The 22,327-nt window shown below is 47.9% G+C and overlaps 1 protein-coding gene across 2 annotated transcripts in view; it reads right to left on the bottom strand.

Annotated features, from left to right (window-relative positions):
* Positions 1-18,320, bottom strand: part of Bicd2 (BICD cargo adaptor 2) — a 48,805-nt gene extending 30,485 nt beyond the window's left edge. For both annotated transcript variants that reach the window (XM_036187769.1, XM_036187770.1), the window contains exon 1: positions 17,956-18,320. In XM_036187769.1, coding sequence (XP_036043662.1) covers positions 17,956-18,195 — 240 coding nt within the window. In that variant the 5' untranslated portion in view covers positions 18,196-18,320. The remainder of the gene's footprint in view (positions 1-17,955) is intronic.
* Between the last annotated feature and the right edge of the window lie 4,007 nt (positions 18,321-22,327).

The following is a 22,327-nucleotide window of genomic DNA, read 5'->3' as shown; positions in this document are numbered from 1 at the left end:
TGGGCATTGAAGAGATGGCTCAGGAGTTAAGAACACCTGTTCTTGTAGAGGACCTGGGTTCAGTTCCCAGCACTCACATGGCAACTAACAAACATCTGTAAATACAGTTCCAGAGTATCTGGCACCCTCTTCTGTGGTGGTATTGTGTTCCCCAAAATATTGTGCACCCTAATAAACTTATCTGGGATCAGAGACCAGAACAGCCACTAGATACGGAGGCTAGAAAATGGTGGCACTCACACCTTTAATCCTAGCATTCCAGAGGCAGAAATCCCTCTGGATCTCTGTGAATTCAAGGCCACATTGGAAACAGGCAGGTGTGGTGACTCACACCTTTAATCGCAGAAAGTGAGCCTTTAATCCCAGGAAGTGAGGGCAGAAAGCAAAAAGGTATATAAGGCATGAGGACCAGAAACTAGAAGCTTTTGGCTGGTTAAGCTTTTAGGCTTCTAGCAGCACAGTTCAGGGGAGAGGCATCCAGTCTGAGGAAACAGAATCAGCTGAGGAATTGGCAAAGTGAGGTAGCTGTGGCTTGCTCTGCTTCTCTGATCTTCCAGCGTTCACTCCAATACCTGGCTCCAGGTTTGTTTTATTACTAAGACCTTCTAAGATTCCTGCTGCACTCTTCGCACCTCTGCAGGCACTGCATGCATGTGCACAGACCTACGCACATATACAAAAATTAAAAGAAATCCTTAAAAAACTACCACAAATAAGACTTTAAAATAAATAGAAAGTCAATTACATTTCAATAAAATAACCTGGTTTAGTGAGGATTCCTGGGCTAGTCCTAAGGATTCCTGCCACCAAACCTGATGACCTGAGTTTGATCCCCAGAACCCATGATAGAAGAGGTACCAGCTCCCAGGTTGTCATCCTACCATGTGTGTTCTTGTGTGTAGGTGCCCATGCACACATACACAAATGTAAAAACAATTTTTTAAATAAAAAAGAATAACCCAACAATAGGGACTGCTATCTAAAGTATTACTGGAACTCACACTAGGCACACTAGGCATGGAGCATAGAGCTGTGGTCACTCCAGCTCCTGGAATGTAAAAAGAAAGGGACCTGAACTATAGGTGATCAGCGATGGTGCCAACACACACATGCATTTGAATGCCTGTGCACTAGTAATTATAGTTCAAAAGTTAATAAAAACCCAAGCCAAACATACTTAAAGTCTGAATCCACTCCATGGAGTTCAATTACCCGTCATTAAAGAAACAGATGGCATCACAGACAAGATGAAAGATCACATTTCCATAAATGTACTTTCAACAAAAACTTGATATAAGAACAAAGAACCACACTTGGGAGGCAGAGCCAGGTGGCTCTCTGTGAGTTCAAGGCCAACCTGGGCTACAGAGCAAGTTCCAGGAAAGGCACAAAGCTACACAGAGAAACACTGTCTCAAAAAACCAAAACAAACAAACGAACAAACAAACAAGAACATAGAACCTGGTAGGTGTAGTGGTGCCGGGCTTTAATTCCAGCACTCAAGAGGCAGAGACACGAAGATCCCAGAGTTTGGGGCCAGCATGGTCAATATAGCAAGTTCCAGGCCAGCCAGAACTAACAGTGACACCCTATCTCAAAAACATCACAAAGAAACCAGGCAAGGGAGGCAGGAGCAGAAGCGTTTCAAGTTCAAAGGCAACTAATGAGAGACTCCATCTCAAAAGAGAAAAAAAACAAAAACAAAAACAAAAAAACAGACTGGACAGGTAATGGTGCCAAAAAATGGACTGCAGGTTTACAGTACACAATGTGCACGAACTCACCCCATAGACAGATGCCCAGACAGCTACAGAGCACCAGCAGAAAGACCCTCAGGGCAAACTCGCATAGATCTGGATGGGGACATAGAGTTAGAGAATGGAGCTCCTGCCTATTCCATCCCAGTAATGACTTGGATCGAAGGCAGAAAGGCCTGAGTCTGGACACAGGCAGGCAGGAAGCACAGCGGGAGGAGGGACTCTCTGAACACATCGTGAGCAGTCTCTTGAGTTGTCTTTACTAGCTCCTAGGTTGAGGTGTTCCCTCCCAACCTCCAGTCACATCAACTCCACAAGCCTGGGCTGCTCCACATGAAGAAGACAACTCAGGCATAAACACAGCTTGTTCCAGTTCTGGTAAAGGCCCAGAAGACAATGTCAAATTGCTGTTCAAAGGTAAGCCAGAGTGGGCCCAAAAAGAAAAGCAATAATCCTCAGAGTCACACAGCACTTTACAGTTTGCCCTGACAGAAGCTCACTAGCTTCCCACAGGAATGCTAGCTCCTTCCAGAACTGAGAAAACAACTATGAGAACACTTGTCTCCAAACAAGTTTCCCCAAGAGAGTCTGACAGAAAGAGCACAAAGTCCAAGACTTATGAGAGAAGTCACAGAGCCTGACCAACCCTTGCTTGTTTCACAGAATCCTCTGGGGAATGGGGTGTCTATTCCCAGAGCAGGCACACCTGTGGTGTGGCCTGGATCCTGGGAAGCTTGGACTTAGCAGCAGGAAGGCCTATTTCAGACAAAGCAGAACATGTCCTGACAGTCCCAAGTCTCACCTTGCTTCCCACAGAAAACCAATTCCCTCTTAACACCTGCCTCCCTAGACACAAGGTAACAGGCAACAGCAAGAAGTGTCGATGCATGTGTGGAAAGGAAGATGTGACATATGCAAACATCACCACCAAGCCTGGCACATGGTCCACAGGTGCTACTGCTTACTCCCAACATGCACCACCATGGGGGTGAGAAGAACCACTTAGAGTCATCCTCTGATCACTGCAGCAGAGCAGAAAGTACTGGGTGTGAACCTTCACGAGAGTGAGCTGTAGCTACCGTGTGTACCTCTGTGGGTCTCAATTATTTTGTTTGGTTTGGTTTTTCGAGACAGGTTTCTCCGTATAGCATTGGTGCCTGTCCTGGATCTCTCTCTCTGTAGACTAGGCTGGCCTCGAACTCACAGAGATCCACCTGCCTCTGCCTCTCAAGTGCCTGGATTAAAGGTGTGCACCACCACTGTCTAGCCAGATACATAAAATTAAAAAATGAAACCTTTTTAAAATTTTTATTTATTTATTTGATGAAGAATGCTTTGTCTGCCGGGCAGTGGTGGTGCATGCCTGTAATCCCAGCACTCAGGAGATAGAGGCAGGTGAATCTCTGTGAGTTCGAGGCCAGCCTGGTCTATGGAGCTAGTCCAGGACAGGCTCCAAAACTAGAGAAACCCTGCCTCAAAAAAAACCAAAAAAAAAAAAAAAAAAAAAGAATGCTTTGTCTGAATGAGTATCTGTGCAACACATGTATACCTGGTACCCTCAGAGGCCAGAAAAGGGCATTAGAGGCCCGGCACTGGAGTTACAAACTGTTGTGAGCTTCCATTTGGGTGCTGGAAACTAAAACTGGGTCCTCTAGAAGAGCAGCCAGTGTTCTCAACCATGAGCCATCTCTCCAGTAACAATAAAATAAATCTTTTAAAACAATGAGAGCAGCCGGGCAGTGGTGGCGCATGCCTTTAATCCCAGCACTTGGGAGGCAGAGGCAGGCGGATCTCTGTGAGTTCGAGGCCAGCCTGGTCTACAGAGTGAGTTCCAGGAAAGGCACAAAGCTACACAGAGAAACCCTGTCTTGGAAAAAAAAAAAAAAAAAACAATGAGAGCTAACAGTCATCTGAATAGCAGCCCACTATAGAACAGACACCTCTGGAGCCAAAGGCTGCCCTAAAAATTCAGCCTGATTTAAAACTAGTTCTTCCTCACAGTGATTCACACTCATCCCAACAGTAAACAGCAGGGTCTCCTAGCAGCCTCTAAGGAAGGCCTACCAAGATCAGATATGAATAAAGAGCTTTCTGGATGGCTGGAAAGAGCCCCATGACTACCCTCCTGTATTTCAATTAGGCCACACCTCAGAACCAGGGTGTCAACTGAGGTCCAGAAGGGACATGATAGAACTCCTGCCAAGAACAGTGGCCACTGTCTTGGCCAGTATGGAGAGTCAGGCAGTTCTATAAAGAAGTGCTTAGCCTCAGACCCTCCTCCAGGAAGTGGACCTGTACTCTGGAGCCCCTTCCAAAGCCCCTGCACACTCCTGGAAGCAGCACCACTCTCTCTCTACCTTCCTCATGGGAACCTGTATGTGAGGAGTTCCTAAGCATAGTTCAGGACACAGGATTGGCCAGGGTCAGCAGGGAGGGCTAGACCTGCTTAGGCAGTAATACGAAGTTTAGCAGCAATCCCAACAGCAGAATGCTCTCTAGGCCAACACCACCCTCAACCCATGCAGGAAGTGAGGCAGGGCCATCCCCACAAAACATAGTGAGGTGGGACAGCTGCCTGATGCACTATAATGCAAGAAGTTCATACCTCCTGTGCTCATGCACATTCCTGGATGGCCCTTGGTATCCACAGGCCAAATCATAATCAATGGATAATGTTGGCAAGTTTCAGATACCCAGTGATTGAACTCCCACCTAGATCCCTAGGACTATTTCAGAAACATCAATGATTTAATCCACTGATGATTTAATGACCCTGGGTGTGGTCTGAGTTTTGGAATATTTAAAGTCCAAATGATTTGTGTGTGGGCAGTTTTGGGCAAGTAGACCTGTCAACTCCCTTACAGAGACCCTAGAAACATCAGGGGAGACTCTACGCCACCTCACCCCACCCCAGACAGCTGTTCACCCCAACTCCTACTGTGTGAGAAGGTTCTAAGGAGGACTCCAAAGATCACCTCTCTCCACCATTGTTTAAAGAACTTTCTGAGCAGGCATGGGCAATGCAGGGCACAAGGGCACCAGAGACAGGAGGGGAAACGGGTTTCATGTACAAGAGAACCTTTATGTCCCCATCTCACAGGTAAGCCAACTAGGGCTCAGAAAGTATGAGCAGTTCACCTCAGGGCATCACCAGGAGTGTTTTTTACTATCAAAACCCTTCTCTATCTTTGCAGCAAAGTCCCTATGAGAAAAGTAAGGGCTTCCAGGAAGTTAGGAGCTATGTGGACACAATGACCACCTACCTCTGTCTAACCCCACAGCCTAACAGGCCTTAATCATCTATCACATGGCCCACCAAACCCAGGAGGCCCTCCAAACCCAGGAGGCCCTCCAAACCCAGGAGGCCCACCAAACCCAGGAGACCCACCAAACCCAGGAGGCCCACCAAACCCAGGAGGCCCACCAAACTCAGGCCTCTCCAAAAACACATCCTGCCCACAGCAAGAAGCTGAGGCAGCCACCAAATGATCTCCTTTCTCCAAGGAGCCATATGCTTATGACTGTGAGGATCATTAGGACCAGGGGCCCTGGAGGCACTCCAAAACAGCACAGGGCTTCAGTGACTGTCTCTGGTCCTTGTCTGTGTTGGTCCCCCTCCACTCCCCAAGGCCTGTGTCAATCCACAGGGGCCATTCCATTGCCAACTGAGAACCCCAGCTGTCCTGGGCAGCATCCAAATGTTAAGCTGCTTTTAGAAAACTGGGGATTCATCCCTGGGCAGAAGGGATTTAGCCAGAATTGGGCGCCATTTAGAGAAGATTACACCCTAATTGCCCTGGTGTCAGCAGGCAGCCTCCTGCCAGCTGAGCCCTGGGACTGGCAGAAGTCCCTAGAGACCCTGGCTTCCCTACCTAAAGACACAGAGCCCAGCACTGGGGCTTGGGGACCAGCCGTCATATTCCACAGCAGCTGGCTTAACCCGGGACTTCCATTTGGTGGCTTGTGGTCAGGACAGGAGGGGCCTAGAGGCCCCATGGGCAGCTTCCAGCTCACATCTGTTCTGAGCCAGAGGAAGACAACTCCACAGGCAGGCAGAGCAGCCTGACCCAAGCCTGGCTACAGACCACAGGCACATGTGGGAGCAGCCTGCTTTTCTTAGTGTCTCTAGCCCTCACCACATTCCTTCACCTCACTAGCCTGTTTTAGCAAAAGAAATCAGAGAGGCTCATGGTCAGAAAATTTGAGGAGAATCTCAAGTATAGGCCACCTCCACTCAGGCCCTAGAGGGTTTCTCACCACAGGACCAATAACAAGAAAGAGCCCAAGGAGTGTTGAGAAACCATCACAAGCTGTAAAGGCAGACATGCTTAGTTTTCCAGTTCTGACGGTTCTAGATGGTGGTTAAGCCTGTGGACAACATTGCAGCACTGTGGCACTGTCCCAGGATGCAGTGGTGACATACACCCTGGTCCTCTACAGGCAGATCTCTGTCATAAGAGACTTGCCAACCTTGAAATGATAGCATCAGGCTCAGACTAAAGGATGTTGGCACTATGTGTCCTGAAAGATCTGTCTGGCCTTCGATCACAGCTCAGAGATCTTGGCCTCATCATGCCTTGTAACCCTTGTCAACTAAGCCCAGGGAGCCTTCCATTCCTTCTCATGCTGTCACATGACCCTCACAGACTGTCACCCTGGACATCCTCTTTTGGAGACTACCACCGGCTATGTCCTCGTCTGCTTTAGCTTGACTAGTTTGTACCCCACAATACATCAGTGCTGGGACGTGGGGTCTAACAGGAGAACTAAAGGTCACAAGAGGGCAGTCTTCAAGAATGATGAGTGCCTTCTTGTGCATACACACACACACACACACACACACACACACACACACACACACACATTTCCCCTCTGCTTTGCACCAGGAGTTGAGCAGCATAAGGCCTTCAGCAGAGGACCAGCAAGTGCAGGTGCTCTTGCCAGTCCAGCCTCCAGAACCAAGTGCTCAAATAAGCCCTCTCCTTCAGATGTCTGTTACAGCAACAGAAGAGGATGAAGACGAAGTCAGCTATAATAGCAGGAGCCCTGGTTGCAGCTACAGCAGCAGCCATAATGCAAACCACAGCTGATGTCTAGAAAAAGCCATCCTTACAACTCCTCACCAAGAATTTACAGTACGGGGCTGTATGTAGGGTCCTTAAAGTGGGGGAGACACTAATGAAGGGTACATACAAGCTCAAGTAGCCAAACCAAGATGACGTCTTGGTGGAGTGGGGGCGAGGCCTCTGACCCTCATTCACCCTTGGCATTTCTGAGAGTGGGATGTGGTGGTATTGTGTCCCCAAAATATTGTGCACCCTAATAAACTTATCTGGGGTCAGAGAACAGAACAGCCACAATATTAAACATAGAGGATAGGCAGTGGTAGCACACACCTTTAATCCTAGCATTCCAGAGGCAGAAATCCATCTGTTCAAGGATGCAGCCAAACATGGTGACTCACACCTTTAATCCCAGGGAGTGATGGCAGAAAACAGAAAGGTATATAAGGCCTGAGGACCAGAAACTAGAGGCATTTGGCTGGTTACGCTTTTAGGCTTTGGAGGAGCAGTTCAGCTGAGATTCATTCTGGATAAGGACTGAGATGCTTCCAGTCTGAGGAAACAGGAAGAGCTGGGGAACTGGAGAGGTGAGGAAGCTGTGGCTTGTTCTGCTTCTCTGATCTTCCAGCATTCACTCCAATAACTGGCCTCAGGTTTGAGTTTACTAATACGACTTTTTGAGATTCCTGCTACAGTAGGATGGTGTTTCAGACTCCAGCTCCTAACAAGTAGGGAGAAAGGCAACCCATGGTGAAAACTGAGGCACAGCCAAAGGATGAGGAGAAAGGAAGTGTGGCCAAGAACAGCTGTGCTCCTGAGTAAGAAGGCTCAGACATGGGACAGGACACCATGTCACAGGAGACCTGGGATGATCTTGTCTGGAGTTCAGAGCACCACCCAAATAACCAGAGATCCTTATGCAAGCATACATACAACTACCCCAGTGTAAAGAGGGACAGGCACAGGAGGAGAAGGCAATTTGTCCAAGAGTGACTGAGCCCTAGATCTTCAGTGAGGATGAGACAAGGAACCAGTCAAGGAGCAAGAAAGGGCTCCCAGGGGGAGGTGGTGACAGCAGGTCCGGGCAGGCGCTCCGCTCCATGGAGACGGTTTGACACTGAAATGACAGCCCAGGCATCTGACTCAGACACACAGTAACCTGACACCTCTAGGAGGACCAGGTCAGCAGAACTGGAGCCCAGCAGCTGATCCTCCCTTAATGGCTGTCTTGATCAAAATACATGTGGCTCAGACAATAGGCTGCTTACAAGAGTGAGGGCCATCCTCAGCTGAGAGTAGGCAGAAAGAAAATGACACAGAAACATCCTGTGGACAGATTTAGAAGCAAGAGCATGGGGACACACTAGAAGAGAAATGTCACACTCATTGCTTATGGAAAAAAAAAATCTATCCATTATCTACTAGGGAAAATCCTATTATCTTTTCTCAAGACTAAAAACCAAACAAGACTATCATTAATTGTCAATGGCCAAGGGTAACCCCAACATTCAAGGGACTGGCAAGCCTCATTCAGGAAGTCAGGGAAGAGCCAGGCCTCGGGTTTGCGTTACATAAGTGTTCCTAAAACTCACTGCACTATACATAAAGAAAAACTACAGGGCTTCACTGGAAGACAGATTAAGACATAACATAAAAAATAAAGAGGGGCTGGGATGACAGCCCATCAAGTCTGATGACCTGAGTTTGATTCTTAGAACCCAGATGATGGAAAGAATACTGACTCCCATAAGTTGTCCTCTGACCTCCAAACGCAGGCATGATGGGTGTGTGTGTGTGTGTGTGTGTGTGTGTGTGTGTGTGTGTGTGTGTAAATTAAAAAGTGGGGAAAAAAACAAAGAGGAGATGGGTCAGTGGGTAAAAGTGCTTACAGTGCAAGCTTGAAGATCTGAGTTCAAATCCCCAAGAACCCACATAAAAAGCCAGGCATGGCAATGCATGCTGTTACCCCAGTGATGGATGGGGGTAGAGTAATGCAGAGGTAGAAGGGCCACCGTGGCTTGCTGGCCACCAGCCTAGGTCCAGGTTCCATGAGAGACTCTGTCTCAAAGGAATAAGGTGAGAAACAGGATACTCAATGTCCTCCTCTGACTTCTGCACAGTGCAGAGTTGCATTATACCACACATATATTCCTTCCTCCCTCCCTTCTTCATACACACACACACACACACACACACACACACACACACACGTGTATGTATTTATATATAAATTTATATATATAAATTTAAATATATATATATAAATTTAAAAAGATAGAAGCCCAATAACATGGCTAACATACTATTAAAACAGCATTGCATTGACAAAAGAAAAATCACACAGCTCAATGGAACAGAACAGGGGCCCAGAAAGAGAGCCATACAAACAGTACCAAGTGATATGACAGGAAGCAAGGCAACTAGCCATGCCAAACCAACTGGACAATCACACACAGCCCCAAACTCTTCACAAAAGTTCATTCAAAATAGACCAGAGACTCACATGAAAAATGCAGAACTATGAAGGTAGCTAAAATAAAAGAAACATCTACGGGACCTTGGGTTTGGTTATAAAGTTTGAAACACTATAAAAATGATCCACAAATGAAAGAGCAGCATACAATTTAAAAAAGCCTGTCTGTCAAAGACACTAGTAAGATATTGAAAAGACTAGTATGATCTGGGATTTAGTCTCAAAATAGCTAAGTGCTTGCTGTGGCTACACATATGCTGATTAGATCACTTAGAACTGAATAAAAGCAAGCAAGAAACTGGGTTGAAAATGACCAATAGACCAGGAAAGATATCAAATCATACTGACGGCAAAGGAACATATGAAAAATGCCCTGGGTTCCAATCTCAGCATGGCAAAATAATGATGATGGAATGAAAGGGTGAAAAGATGCCCAGGGTCATGCACCCTCAGAGAACTGCAAATTAAACAACAACCACATTCCACTATGCACATATTAATACAGCCATATCCAACAACAGCAAGGAATGCTACCGAGGGTGGGCAGCAGGGGCTCCCAGTCACTGCTGACGGAAATAACAAATGGACCAGCCAGTTTGGAAGAGAGCTTTGCTTTCTACACAGCTAAACAGTTTAAACCTCACTCACATAGTCACCCAAATGATTTGAAAACTTGTCTACAGTAGCTTTATTCATAACTGAGAAAAGCAAAGCAACCAAAATACCCTTCAATGGGTGAATAGTTGGTCAAACATGAGAAAAGATGAAGACACAGATGAATCTTACATGGCTCTAATTGTATGGCATTCTGATAAAACAACATTATAGAGATGATAAAAAGATCAGCGACTGGCAGAGAGTTGGTGGAGGTGAAGGTAAGCAGATGAACTGCATGAACTGCAAGGGATTCTTTTTCAAGGTGGTAAGCAATTCTGTATGACACTGGAAGGGTACACACACACACACACACACACACACACACACACACACACACACAAGCCAGCTTTCAGAGGCAGTGCCCCATGCACCAGTGAGTAAATGTGAATATATGTGAATGTTTTAGAAACTATATTGGAGATCCTAGGATGGAATACAGAATGTGGCCAAACAACCTAAACTGCAAATGAGGGGTGCAGAACTATCACGATGGGGTAAGTAACTGTTGGAAAAGGTGAAGTCCAAACATTAACGGCAAAAGGCTGATGACGTAGCCTACTGGAGCACAATGAACCATCTGGACCCCTGCACATGTAAACTAGGACCAGTAAGTTACAGTGTGACAGACGGTGGGTGCCAGGTGTCTCACTGCTGGAGCAGGAGGTTCCAGATAAGCAGGTGGTGAGAATGACCCATGTGGTGATGGATGAAGCTGGATGCAGTAATATGAATTCATATTTGCAGATATATGTGTGCATGACTTGGGAGATACACTGCTTGCTCTGTAGCTGAAAGGGCCTAGCACTAGCCATACCTTGGTACAATGAGCAGCAACTAGACCTTTGTTTCTAGTTCCTCTCTCACCTAAGGCAACTAGAGCTTCCTGGGAGAAATGGCTAGCTCCAGAACTAAGTAGAGAACATATGTCTGGAACATCTTACAGTATCAGAAAGGTCAAAAAGATGCTTAACAGGGCTGTTAGAGAGATGTCTCAGTCAGTAAGTTCTTGCTGCTCAAGTGACTTCAAATCAGCGGCACCTATAACCCTAGCACTTACTAGGGAGGCAGATAGGAGAACGGTAGGGAGAGGCCTTGCTGGCCAGCCAGGCTAGCCAAATCAGTGAACTGTAGGGCGGGGGGGCAACTGAAGAAAACACCCAACATTACCCCTGGCCTTTACACATATGTGCACCTGCACACTAGTCCCCGCCATGCACACAAAATGTTTAACAACAACAACAAACAACAAAAAAGTCACAATAATAGAGCATGTCAGGATGATAAGAGGCAAAGCTAGAGAAATTTTTATCAGCCAAATTAAGTATTATTACAACCCACAGAATAATATAAAAGTCCAATGTATCTATATGTATAGAATAAGAAAGAAAGGGTGAGAGCTAAGGCCAAGTCTATGTAAAACTGACCTCGAACATTCTGCTGACTTCCTTCCCAGAGCTCTGTGTGGAAAGAGGGGAAGGAGCAACTCTAATGTGGAGGAATCTGTGAAGACTGATACACGAGGCACTGTCTCAGGACTTCACATTGGTTTCTTTGTGTTTTTTTCCAACATTACCTGGTTTTGACAAGTGCATAAAATCATTTTCATGCCCTTTCAATGTCATAAAGAATTGTTTTACCATCTTGAAAACCAATCCCTTGCACTTCACACACTGCCCACCCCCATGAGTCTCAGCCAGGTGATCACAGTCAACAACAGCCATGATAAAGCACAGAGCTGACATGTCAACAAGACAGGCTTTGACCTTTCTCCTGTGAACCCGAAATTCAAACCTCTTCAAAACAAAAAACAAAAAACAACAACAACAACAAAAAAACAAAAACAAAAACAAATAGCAAATGTCACCAGTGACTTTCTACAAAACATCTGACCAATCTTCCTTAAAACTGTCAAAGTCACCAAAGAAGGAGTGTCTGAGAACTGTCATACCCTCAAGTAGCCTGAGAAGACATGGTGATCAAATGTGAGACCCAGGTGAGACCCTGAGTTAGGAGGAGGACACCACAGAAAAGCGAAGACAATATAGACAGAGCACAGGTGTTATGACAACTCCCTGATACTGGTTCATCAACCTTAATGTACTACATGAATGAGAGGGACAAGGGGGATGCCCACACAAGACTCTCTGCACCATCTGCAATTTTTCTATAAATCTAGAATGGTGCTAAAGTGATTTATTTTTGAATTAATGATAAAAATGCAGCACACAGTTTGACAGTCAATGTTTAAAACACAGAAATTTTGGCATATGACACTTGGTTTTAACAAGGTGCTGAGGGGCTGGTATGGATGTGGTGTCATAAGCTGGCAGCTTTGGAGCTTCTGTGAGGTGATGAGAGGCAGACTTTTCTCTTGGTACAGGAAGTATCCAATCAGATGTGCAAGTGTGTTGTCACATGGCTTATAGGTCAGCTGTATCTGGGGCTCTGTGTTCACTAGTGTTATTTGAGACAGTGTCTCATGTAGTTCAGTCTGGACTTGAACTTGCATCTGAGGATGACCTTGACCTTGACCCTCCTGCCTCCACTTCACAAGAGCTGGGATTACAGGTGTGCACCATCTCACCCTGTTTATGAGGCACTGAAGATCAAACCCAGGGATTCATGCCTGCTAGCCAAGCACTCTACCAAACTAGCTATATCTCCAACCTCTTTGGTGTTTTTCACGAGTGAAATTACACACAGGCAAAATTCCCATTATTCTCCTAACTTTTCTTCACATACCAGTCACTTTGGAACAAATAACTCTAGAAATCTCAATTGAGCCAATGGAAAAACTGAAGTTTAATTTGCTCAGACAACATTAAGGAATTCTTAGGTTTCTGGTGTGAAAACTCAATAGATCTTGTTCTGTAGGAAAATACTCCTTACCTTCTCAACAAAGCCGCTGCTACAGAAATAACAAAGCAAGATGAACTGAGGCACAGAAGCAAGACTGGCCACAGCCAGAAACTACATGTGCAGACTGGAGCATGGATGCGTCCACTGCATCCTTCTCTCTACTATTGCTTTGCTTAAAACTAATTCTTCAGGCTGGAGTGGTAGCCCATACCTTTAATCCCAGCACTGCGGAGACAGAGGCAGGCAGATCTATGAGTTCAAGGCCAGCCTGGTAAGTAAGTTCCAGGACTGTCAGGGCTATACAGAGAAACCCTGTCTCAAAACAACAACAACAACAAAAAAAGTCACACACAAAAAACTCATCTACTTTTTAAAAACTGTGACAGATGCACCATGGTGTCCCTGTATCATAGTGTCTGTGTGTGTCGCATACTCATGGGAAGAGGAACCAGCAAGGAGAAACACCCAACATTCCACTTTTCCCTCACTGCACGGGTTCTGTAACAGACATTCATTGCTCTGCTCTATATTCGGAAGCTGCTAAAATATATCATTTTAAATACAGTGATTTCTAAAGAGTGAGGTAGCCCTCCACTCTTGCTCTCCTCAATGCCATCATCCACCTAAGCAGGTGTAGGACTTCAGGGAAGTTGAAGGGCCCGAGCCTGAGCCTCTACCTCTGTCCACCTCCAGGCTTGGTTTAGAGAGGAAGGAGATGGCCACACTACTTTCTGTTTCAAGAGTGGGTTGAGGAACTACTTTGAACACTAAACCAAAAGGGGCCTGGCCTCGAGCTCAAACCTCACATATCTGAGCTCGTATGGTCACGAGTCTCACATGCTGCCATCACAACATGGCAGAGAATGCCAAGAAATGAAATCATTCTTTACCCTACATGCAGAACAGCCTGTCATCCAGTCCACATACGAAAAAAAGGTCTGACAAGTGGGAGTGTCACCTCAGTTGGGAAGAACATATCTACTCTCCAAACTCAAAGACCTGGGTTCCTGAGTGAACCCAGCAGGAATGCCACATGAACGGGGGCCAGGGCTCTTGCTAAGGGTGGCTGCTTAGACCTAAGAAAAGGACAGTGACCACCCAAGTGTTCCTAGTGTGCCAGACTGTAGTGACAGGCACCATTATTAAGCCACCAAGGCCTAGACAAAGTGGATCATTTAAGGCCACATGATTCTTGAGAACCCAGGCAAGGTCCCAAAACACCCCTCTGGCATCACAGGACTGAGCACCACATGCAACTAGCCTCCTCTCTTGCTCAGGCAATGCCTAGTTTCTCTGAGGCCTGCTAGCTCTCCTGAGAGCTGTAGGCTCCCAGCATTGGGCCTGGGCCTCTCTTTCCTGCTAAGCCTCAAAGTATGCTTGGCATCTCTGAAGACAGGCTTGCTCCTTCACAGCTGTGCCAGCCCTGTGCCCAGTGGAAGGTAGCCAAGGCCACACCTCCACATGCTGGCAGTGCTGGCCTGGAGCAGCCATTCACATGCCTGGGGCAGATTCTCTGCCAGGTACAGGTGTCTGATTCCCATACCCCTCAGAACAGCAGGGTCTGTCTGATGCGGCAGTTAAAGACATCATTAAAAGTAGAAGAGCCCTATCAAATTCCTTCATGACCCCCTGCCCCACATTTGGTGGTTAGAAAGGCAGGCCCAGAAGAAGGGCAGTCATCCAGCAGTCACTGGCAGAAGTGGGACCACAAGGCCACTGTCTAGATGCCTGTAGCTGCCTCTCTTGAACTGCCTCAAGGATTTGCAAGACTCTCAAGTCCACCACCTTCACACAAACAGTAGATTACTGACACCCCACCTGGCCCCACAAAACACATTTGTGGCTCCTGTGTCTGCCCCCAATATCTGTCTGCTCAAGAAATGGATAAAATGACAGTCTGAGGATGTCAGAGGAACAGAGGAACCCCTTACTCGTTTAAAATGAAACCAGGACTTTCCCCTCTCTGGAAGCAAACACTCTAGGAGGCTGGGCACCAATCTATGCACCTTGAAGTGCATCCTCTGCTAATCCCTTCATCACTCCTGCCTCAAGTGGTCCAAGTACTGGAAACAGCAGCTCATGCAAGCCCAGAGTCAAAGGACCTGCCAGAAAGTGTCTAAGCTTGAGAAGTGAATGGGACTACCAGGAAGAAGGGAGAAGCAGGTGGTCCCACCAACTGGCAAGGCATGACGCCCAGGGCAGCCCTCAGAGGTGGCAATGAGAAACATCCAAGCAAGGCAAACAGGCATAGGGAGGTCCATGTAGCACAGTGAGGAGCTTGAGGCCTGACTGAGGTGGAGCTAGGCTGACAAAGCATTTACTGGGTGCCAGGTACTGTGCCCAGCCTGGCGCTGGATTCCGCCCACATGGGCATGATGATGCATAGAACTCAGCACCTCCAGAAGTGACAGGGGACCGCAGTGAGGGTGTGTCCAGGCCTGTTCTTGGGCCAAGCCCAGGTGGAGCAGAAACTGCTCCTGGGAATCTCCCATGACAGAGATGGGAAACCTGAACTCAGCCCATTCACCTACATTAACTACCCTGCTCTGCCAGCCCAACATGCCTGTATCCCCAAAGCTGCAGCTAAGGATAGAGCAAGCTGTTTCATGGCCACTCAGGACCAACACCATGGGGCTGAAAAATTCTCTATCCCACCATGCTGGATAAGAGGGCACTGCATGACTTGGGACAGATGTGGCCCTTCCTGACTCAACACCAAAAAATAAGCAAAATCGACCACTGGACATCCTCTCTACTTCTAGCCTCAGTCAACACCCTGGCCATGGTTGTCAGCAGAAATAAAGACAGCAGGGCCAACACTGAGTTGGCTCACCTACCACAAGCCTCTCCTTAGCTCTGGTCATAAACCCTTTCACCAGCTTCCTCCCCTCAAAGACTTTCGTCATTTAAATACAGGCAGGAATACAAGCAACTCAGCCAGGGCATGACTTGTTAGTAGCTCCATCTACCAAAGGAACAAACAATTGAGATGGTTCACCTCTCTATGGAAGAAAACTTCCCCTCCACACACTGTCTCCTTAAATCTTAATTTGTTTTTTAAGTAGAAGTTAGTATTTTCAAATACAATACTGGCCGAAATGAGTTTGACCAGGGCCTGCTCTGGCATGGGTGTGAGGAACAGACACAATGTTGACAGGAAACAAATCAGCACAAACTTTTGGCAGCACCCTCTGAAGCTGATGCGCTCTTCTAGACTCTACCAGGAACTTCTGGAAGAAACCTTATCCCACCTTCCCGAGGGAAGAGGGGTAGTCTGTCCAGCCTGTACAGCCCATGTAGGGAATGAGGCAAGAGGTGGCGTTAGGCTAAACAGACACCTAAGGAACACCTAGAGAACAAATCACACCTCTTCCTCATCTCCTAAGGTCTTTTCCTCCAGATAAAGACAAGGCTGTATGCATGCCATGGTTCTTCGCTGTGCCATAAAATAATGATAACTGCAGAGAGCTGACAAAGGACAGTCACTGAGGTGGGAGCTGGATAGGTCCCCAAGAGCCTGTTTTCACAGCAAATACTACTGAAGGAAACCTGTTAATTCAGAAGTGGCATTCCACCAGAAGTGGGAAGGCAACCTATCCATATGTGCAAAGGGAGCGACACTCTAATTAACAGATGCTACCTGCCTGGAGGACCAAGGAGGCACCGCCCCCCCTCCACCCCCGCAGACAGAAGACCAGACATGAGATGAGCGTACACCCACTCCAGATTTTCACAGCCTCAACCTTCATCTGTCACATCACTTGACCCCAAGGGAAGGGTGCCTGTTCTGCTCCTCTTGGCACTAACAGTGGAGCCTAGCTTGGGAAAGTCACTGATGTCCTCTGACAGACAATGAATTTGAGGTTCTGTGTGAGGACCCAATTCCTGCCCGCCCAAAGAAGAAGTCACTTCTGGTACTCACCCAGGCCTGCTCTACCTAGACCTTAAGGATTCATTCCTCAGAAAAGTAACAGAGGCGCTGAAGAGTCCAGGCCTATCCAAGGTTTACTGGGAGCAGAAGCACCAGAGGAGATGAGCCAGTGACCAACATCCAAGACCAGACTGAGTCTGATGGGGAAGGGAACGGTTCAGATAATCTAACAAGCTACCTGCCTGGCCCAATGCCAGGCCTTTCCTAATACAGAATACTAAGAGCAATACTTCTGGGTTGGCAAAGCTGCACCCCTATTTTGCAGAGCTGGAAGCTAAGGCTTGGGGAGAGCTTGCACCCATGGCCACATCATAAGCAACAGGGAAGGGTTGGTCCAAACTTAAGTGTGTCTTTCTCTCAAAAAGCATTTCTCCACAGTCTCCAGAACAAGTCTGGGAAGTCAAGAAGGATGGGAGACACTAACACTTAAATCATCCCATCACGCCTCCCCAGGTCCCTCCTACTGCCCTTCCCCAAGCTCTTGGCCAGCTTGGGGGGGGGCTCATCTCTCTCTCTCCCCACACTGGGATGACACAAAGCACCATGTTTCCTACAAAGGAACACAGACACCACGGTGACAGACAGGATCCAGGAGGCAGAGCAAGACAGGAAGTGGTCGATGGAAGCCATGTATCCCAGCGGTGGGAGCACCATTAACAAGATGAGGAAAAAGCAGGTAGCTGAGCCAGAGCTAAGTCACAGATGGAATGGATACGGAGAAATCCAGCCTGTCGAGAGCCACAGGCAACCAGGAGCCACGACTCACTCAGCCCTGTATCCATCCCTTTCCAGCCTCAGGCAGTCATGAAACCAGATGAAATGCAGAGAGAGGAAGTGATTTGCTTGAAGGTAACAAATAGTGGCCAAGCAGACCCAGGCCCAGGCTCGGCCTTTCCCAGAGGGTCAGTCTTGCATGGATGGCCTCAGCTGTAAGCGCATCATCTGCTCGCTCCCCACCTACACAGACACACCCAAGGCAGCAACGACCACAGCAGAGCATCAGACCTCAGCGAAAGGGCCATCAAGGCCTGCAGAGAAAACCAGCGGGTGCATGGGGCTGCAGGGAATCTGAACCCCCTCAGCCTGGCGCTGGCGGCCGGAGGAGGCCGAGCTCGCTCACTCCCCCTCTGGGTTCCCTGCCCCACCCCTGGTACCTCCCACCACTGAGCAGGGTGACCTTAGCGCCCCAGGCGGGGGTCGCAGCCGGGCACTCACCTCTTTGAGCTGCTCCATCTCGCTGCGGATGGCCTCATAGTCCACCTCGAGCTCCTCGAACTGCAGCTTGAGCTGGTGCTTCTCCTCCAGCACCGCCAGCCCATATTCGGCCGCCTGGATCTTCTCACGCGTGGTCTCGGCCAGTTCGTGGGACAGCCGCTTCACCTCCGCCCGCAGCCAGTCCGGCTGTGCCTCCATCACGAGATGCGCGTACTCCTCCTCCTCCGACGGCGCGGACATAGTGGCCGCGCGCCGAGGCCGGCTCCCACCTTGGCTCCACAAACCGGGCCCTCTTAGCTGCCGCTGCCGCCGCCGCCGCCCAGCCCCGACGGCCACCCGCGCCGCCGCACTACTCCTCCCTGACGCGCGGGGAACACTGGGGGCTGCAGTCCCACTGCAAAAGGACTACATAACCCGTAGTCCTTTACGCCCTCCTGGCCTGCGGCTGTGATTGGTCTAAATCCCAAGGGGGCGTGGTCCTAGTTTGATGCAAGCCTACGTCTCCTTAGCATTGTGGGAGAGGTAGTCCAGCTTCGCGCTCACTTCTTGGCCCGTTGTACGCCGTGCCTGCTTGGCTTCAGTCGGTAATTGGCCAACGCCACTGACGTGACAGAATTGGGGGTGCCAACGACCCGAGCCCAGGGACCCGGCAGCCACCCAGGGAACCTCCAGCCTCGCCCTCCCAGCCTTTGTAGAATAAGGCGAGCCGAGCTGTGGAGTTCATGTCCTACAACGTCAGAGCACCGCTTGTGAGACTGTGGCGCGCGCTCTGTGCGAGATTTGAATGAGTTGTGGCGCGTCACCGGCAGGCACTGCCAAAAGGATGTACACAACCCGACGCTAGGGACTCAGGGGAGCCCAAACCCGGACACTGCTTCCTCTTGTGCCACAGTCCGTTAGGATATTCTTTCATGGAAATGAAGGCACTTCCGTGAGCACAGTGTCGTAGGTATGTTTAAATGTTGTCTATCCCCGGTTTTCCGCATGACAGCTTATTTCAAGCATAGCTGTACTCTTCACTCTAAATCTAAATAAAACTTCCCTCCTCCCACGGTGGCTTGGATATAACACGCTTGCTTATTCTCTTCTCACTGCTCCACCACCACCCTCTGCAAACACCACACCCTACAGCTGCCGACCACCATAAAACATAGAGGTCAGCTGGAGAGATGGCTCAGAGAATAAAGTGCTTGCTGAGCAAGCGCAAGGATCTAAATTTGCATCCCCAGAGCCCACATAAAGCACAGTCTATAATCCCAATGTTCCTTTGGCAAGATGGGAGGTGGAGACCGGAGAATCTCTTGAAGCTAGCTAGCCTGGTGTATGAAAAGAAAATAAACAAAGATACTCTGTCTCAAACAAGATGGAAGACAAAAATTGACAACTGGGTGTTGTCTTCTGACTCCCATTTGCATGTGGGCCCTTGTGCACACACAGGAACACAGACCCATTTCACACACAAAGATTAAAAGAAAATCTGGGTTTAACACCCGAGTTATGTAATAAATAGACTGAGCATGGTGGAACACACTTTTAATCTCAACACTGAGGCAGAGGTAGGAGGATCTCTATGAATTCAAGGCCGGCCTGGTCTACATAGCAAATTCCAGGACAGCCAGGACTACACAGAGAGACCCTGTTTCAAAAACAAAAAAAGCTATGTAAATGAAGTGTGCCATTCCCCCTTTTCTTTAACCAACCACCCAGTTGTCTGGGACAGTCCTGACTCTACATTGAAAGGCCCACCACATATCAGACCCACGAAAGCTGTTCCCACTGAGGGAGGCTCCAGGAGGAACAAACCTTGCTCCAACAAGTGCAGAGCTCCACAGTAGCTGCACCTATCCCAGCTGGCCTGACTGGGAACTCCCCCACCCACCCACACCTGTTTATGAGGCAAGTGTTTGGAGGGAGCAGGAGAGCCATGAGCATCTGTGCAGAAACTGACCAGAGAACTTTGAACTTGAAGACAAGGCAATGGCAGGCATGTTGAGATACAGAGGGTGGGTCACTATCATTATGGGCTTCCTTCCTGAAACAGGGACAGTGCTGACCAGCAAGGTTAGGGCCAGGAGCAAGTATTCTAGGAACCAGTTTGTCACTGGTAGGGGTGGGGGAACCAGGAAATACTTCCCTGAGGAGGTGACAGCAGGGAGAGATCCAGAGGACTCCACATCAAGGATGTGCAAGGTAGGAAACCCACAAAAATAAAACTAGATGAATCTCCCCCAAGCCTAGATGATGGGCCACCTCTTGAGGTCTCCCTACCTCACAGACCTTGCCAAGTTTTTGACCTGCATCAGCTCACTCAGTGCTCTCAAAAGTCCATTTCACACCATCTGTTTTATGAATGAGAAAACGAAGGTCCATTACCAAATCCTAGGTAGTGACCTTGACTTCCCACCCCCTCATCCATTCATGCTGCCAGCCAAGGCTGACACCCTGTGCAGTGGTTTGAATGTAATTGGCCCCCATAAGCTCATGGGAAGTGGCACTATTAGGACCTGTGGCTTTGTTGGAGTAGGTGTGGCCTTGTTGGAGGAAGTGTGTCATTGTGGAGGTGGGCTTTGAGGTCTCATATATGTTCAAACCACGCCCAGTGTCTCAAACCATTGTCCTGTCACCTATGGGTCAAGATGTAAGGACTCTCAGCTGCTTCTCCAGCACTACGTCTGCCTGCATGCTGCCTTGCTTCCCACCATGACAATAATGGACTAAATCTCTGAACTGTAAGCAACCCACTCCAGTTAAATATTTTGCTTTATAAGAGTTACGGTGGTCAGGCGGTGGTGGTGCATGCCTTTAATTCCAGCACTTGGGAGGCAGAGGCAAGGAGATGTCTGAGTTCAAGGCCAGCCTGGCCTACAGAGTGAGTTCCAGGACAGCCAGGGCTACACAGAGAAACTCTGTCTCAAAAAACAAACAAACAAACAACAACAACAAAAAGTTATTGTGGGGTTGGGTGGTGGTGGTGCATGCCTTTAATCCCAGCACTTGGGAGGCAGAGCCAGGTGGATCTCTGTGAGTTCGAGGCCAGCCTGGTCTATAGAGCGAGATCTAGGACGGGCACCAAAACTACACAGAGAAACCCTGTCTTGAAAAACAAAAACAAACAAACAAACAACCCCCCCCACAAAAAAAAAAACATTGAAAAAAGGGCTGGAGAGATGGCTCAGAGGTTAAGAGCACCGACTGCTCTTCCAGAGGTCATGAGTTCAATTCCCAGCACCCACATGGTGGCTCACAATCATCTGTAATGAGATCTGGCACCCTCTTCTGTATACATAATGAATAAATAAACCTTTTTTAAAAAGTTATTGTGAGCCAGGCAGTAGTGGCACACGTAATCCCAACACTTGGGAGGCAGAGGCAGGTGGATCTCTGTGAGTTCAAGGCCAGCCTGGTCTACAAAGCGAGTTCCAGGACAGGCTCCAAAGCTACAGAGAAACCCTGTCTCAAAAAACAAAACAAAACAAAAAAAAAGTTATTGTGGTCATGGTGTCTCTTTACAGCAATAGAAACCTTAAGGCACCCTGCTCCTCAGCAAACACTGCATGAGAATATCCCAATGGCCATTCCCCAGCCACAGTCCAATCACTTCTGTCTGAATCATTGGCATCACCTCCCTCCTCCCTCCCAAGACAAAGTTAAGATGTCACAACCACTTCCAAAGCTGTACATGCTCTAAAAGGCCTCTTCACACCATCCAGTGTTGATTCTTCTTCTGGGTTTTAGTTGCTTCCTTATGTTGAGTGCTGTGGGTCACCTTAGTATGTCAGCTCCAGGAGGGCAGGGACCTTGAAAAGGCCCAGCATCTTCTGGCCCATATCTGGGACTCCAGTCAGGGTCCCAAGAGATTACTCTCATATAATCTGATCTAATTTACATAAAAAATGATGGGAAGAAAGGGTAGATGATTATGGTGGGGAAAAAAGGGTAGGTTATTGAGTCTACTTTAATCCAAAAAACAACTATTAATCTCAAAATATTTTACATTAGTATGGATTTTAGTTTACTGATATAAATTTAAAGTTAATTTTGTTATATGTATATTCCTACTCTTGTTTAAGGTATTATGTTTATGCAGCTCACTTAAAAATGTAAAACTTATAGTTATGTATTGGTGAAATTATTAAGGCCACTCCACATAATTAAAAGGGAGGTTCATTTTGTGAGGTAATTTACAAGTGAAGGGATAGGTAACAGGGTCTGGGAAAGGTGTGGCGCAGTCTGGTGGTGTTCTATTCAGTCTACCTCCAGCATCCAGGGTCCAGGAACCAAGAGAACTGGCCCATCTGGATCTTGGGTCTTTAGGGTCCTCTCTTGGCCCTGCCTTGTAGGCGTGACAGTTACTGAAGCTTCAATGGGGGTT

This window comes from Onychomys torridus, chromosome 5 (assembly GCF_903995425.1).
Source record: "Onychomys torridus chromosome 5, mOncTor1.1, whole genome shotgun sequence".
Taxonomy (NCBI): Eukaryota; Metazoa; Chordata; class Mammalia; order Rodentia; family Cricetidae; genus Onychomys; species Onychomys torridus.
The sequence above is the reverse complement of the archived record's forward strand: the minus strand, read 5'-3'. Positions and strand labels throughout refer to the sequence as shown.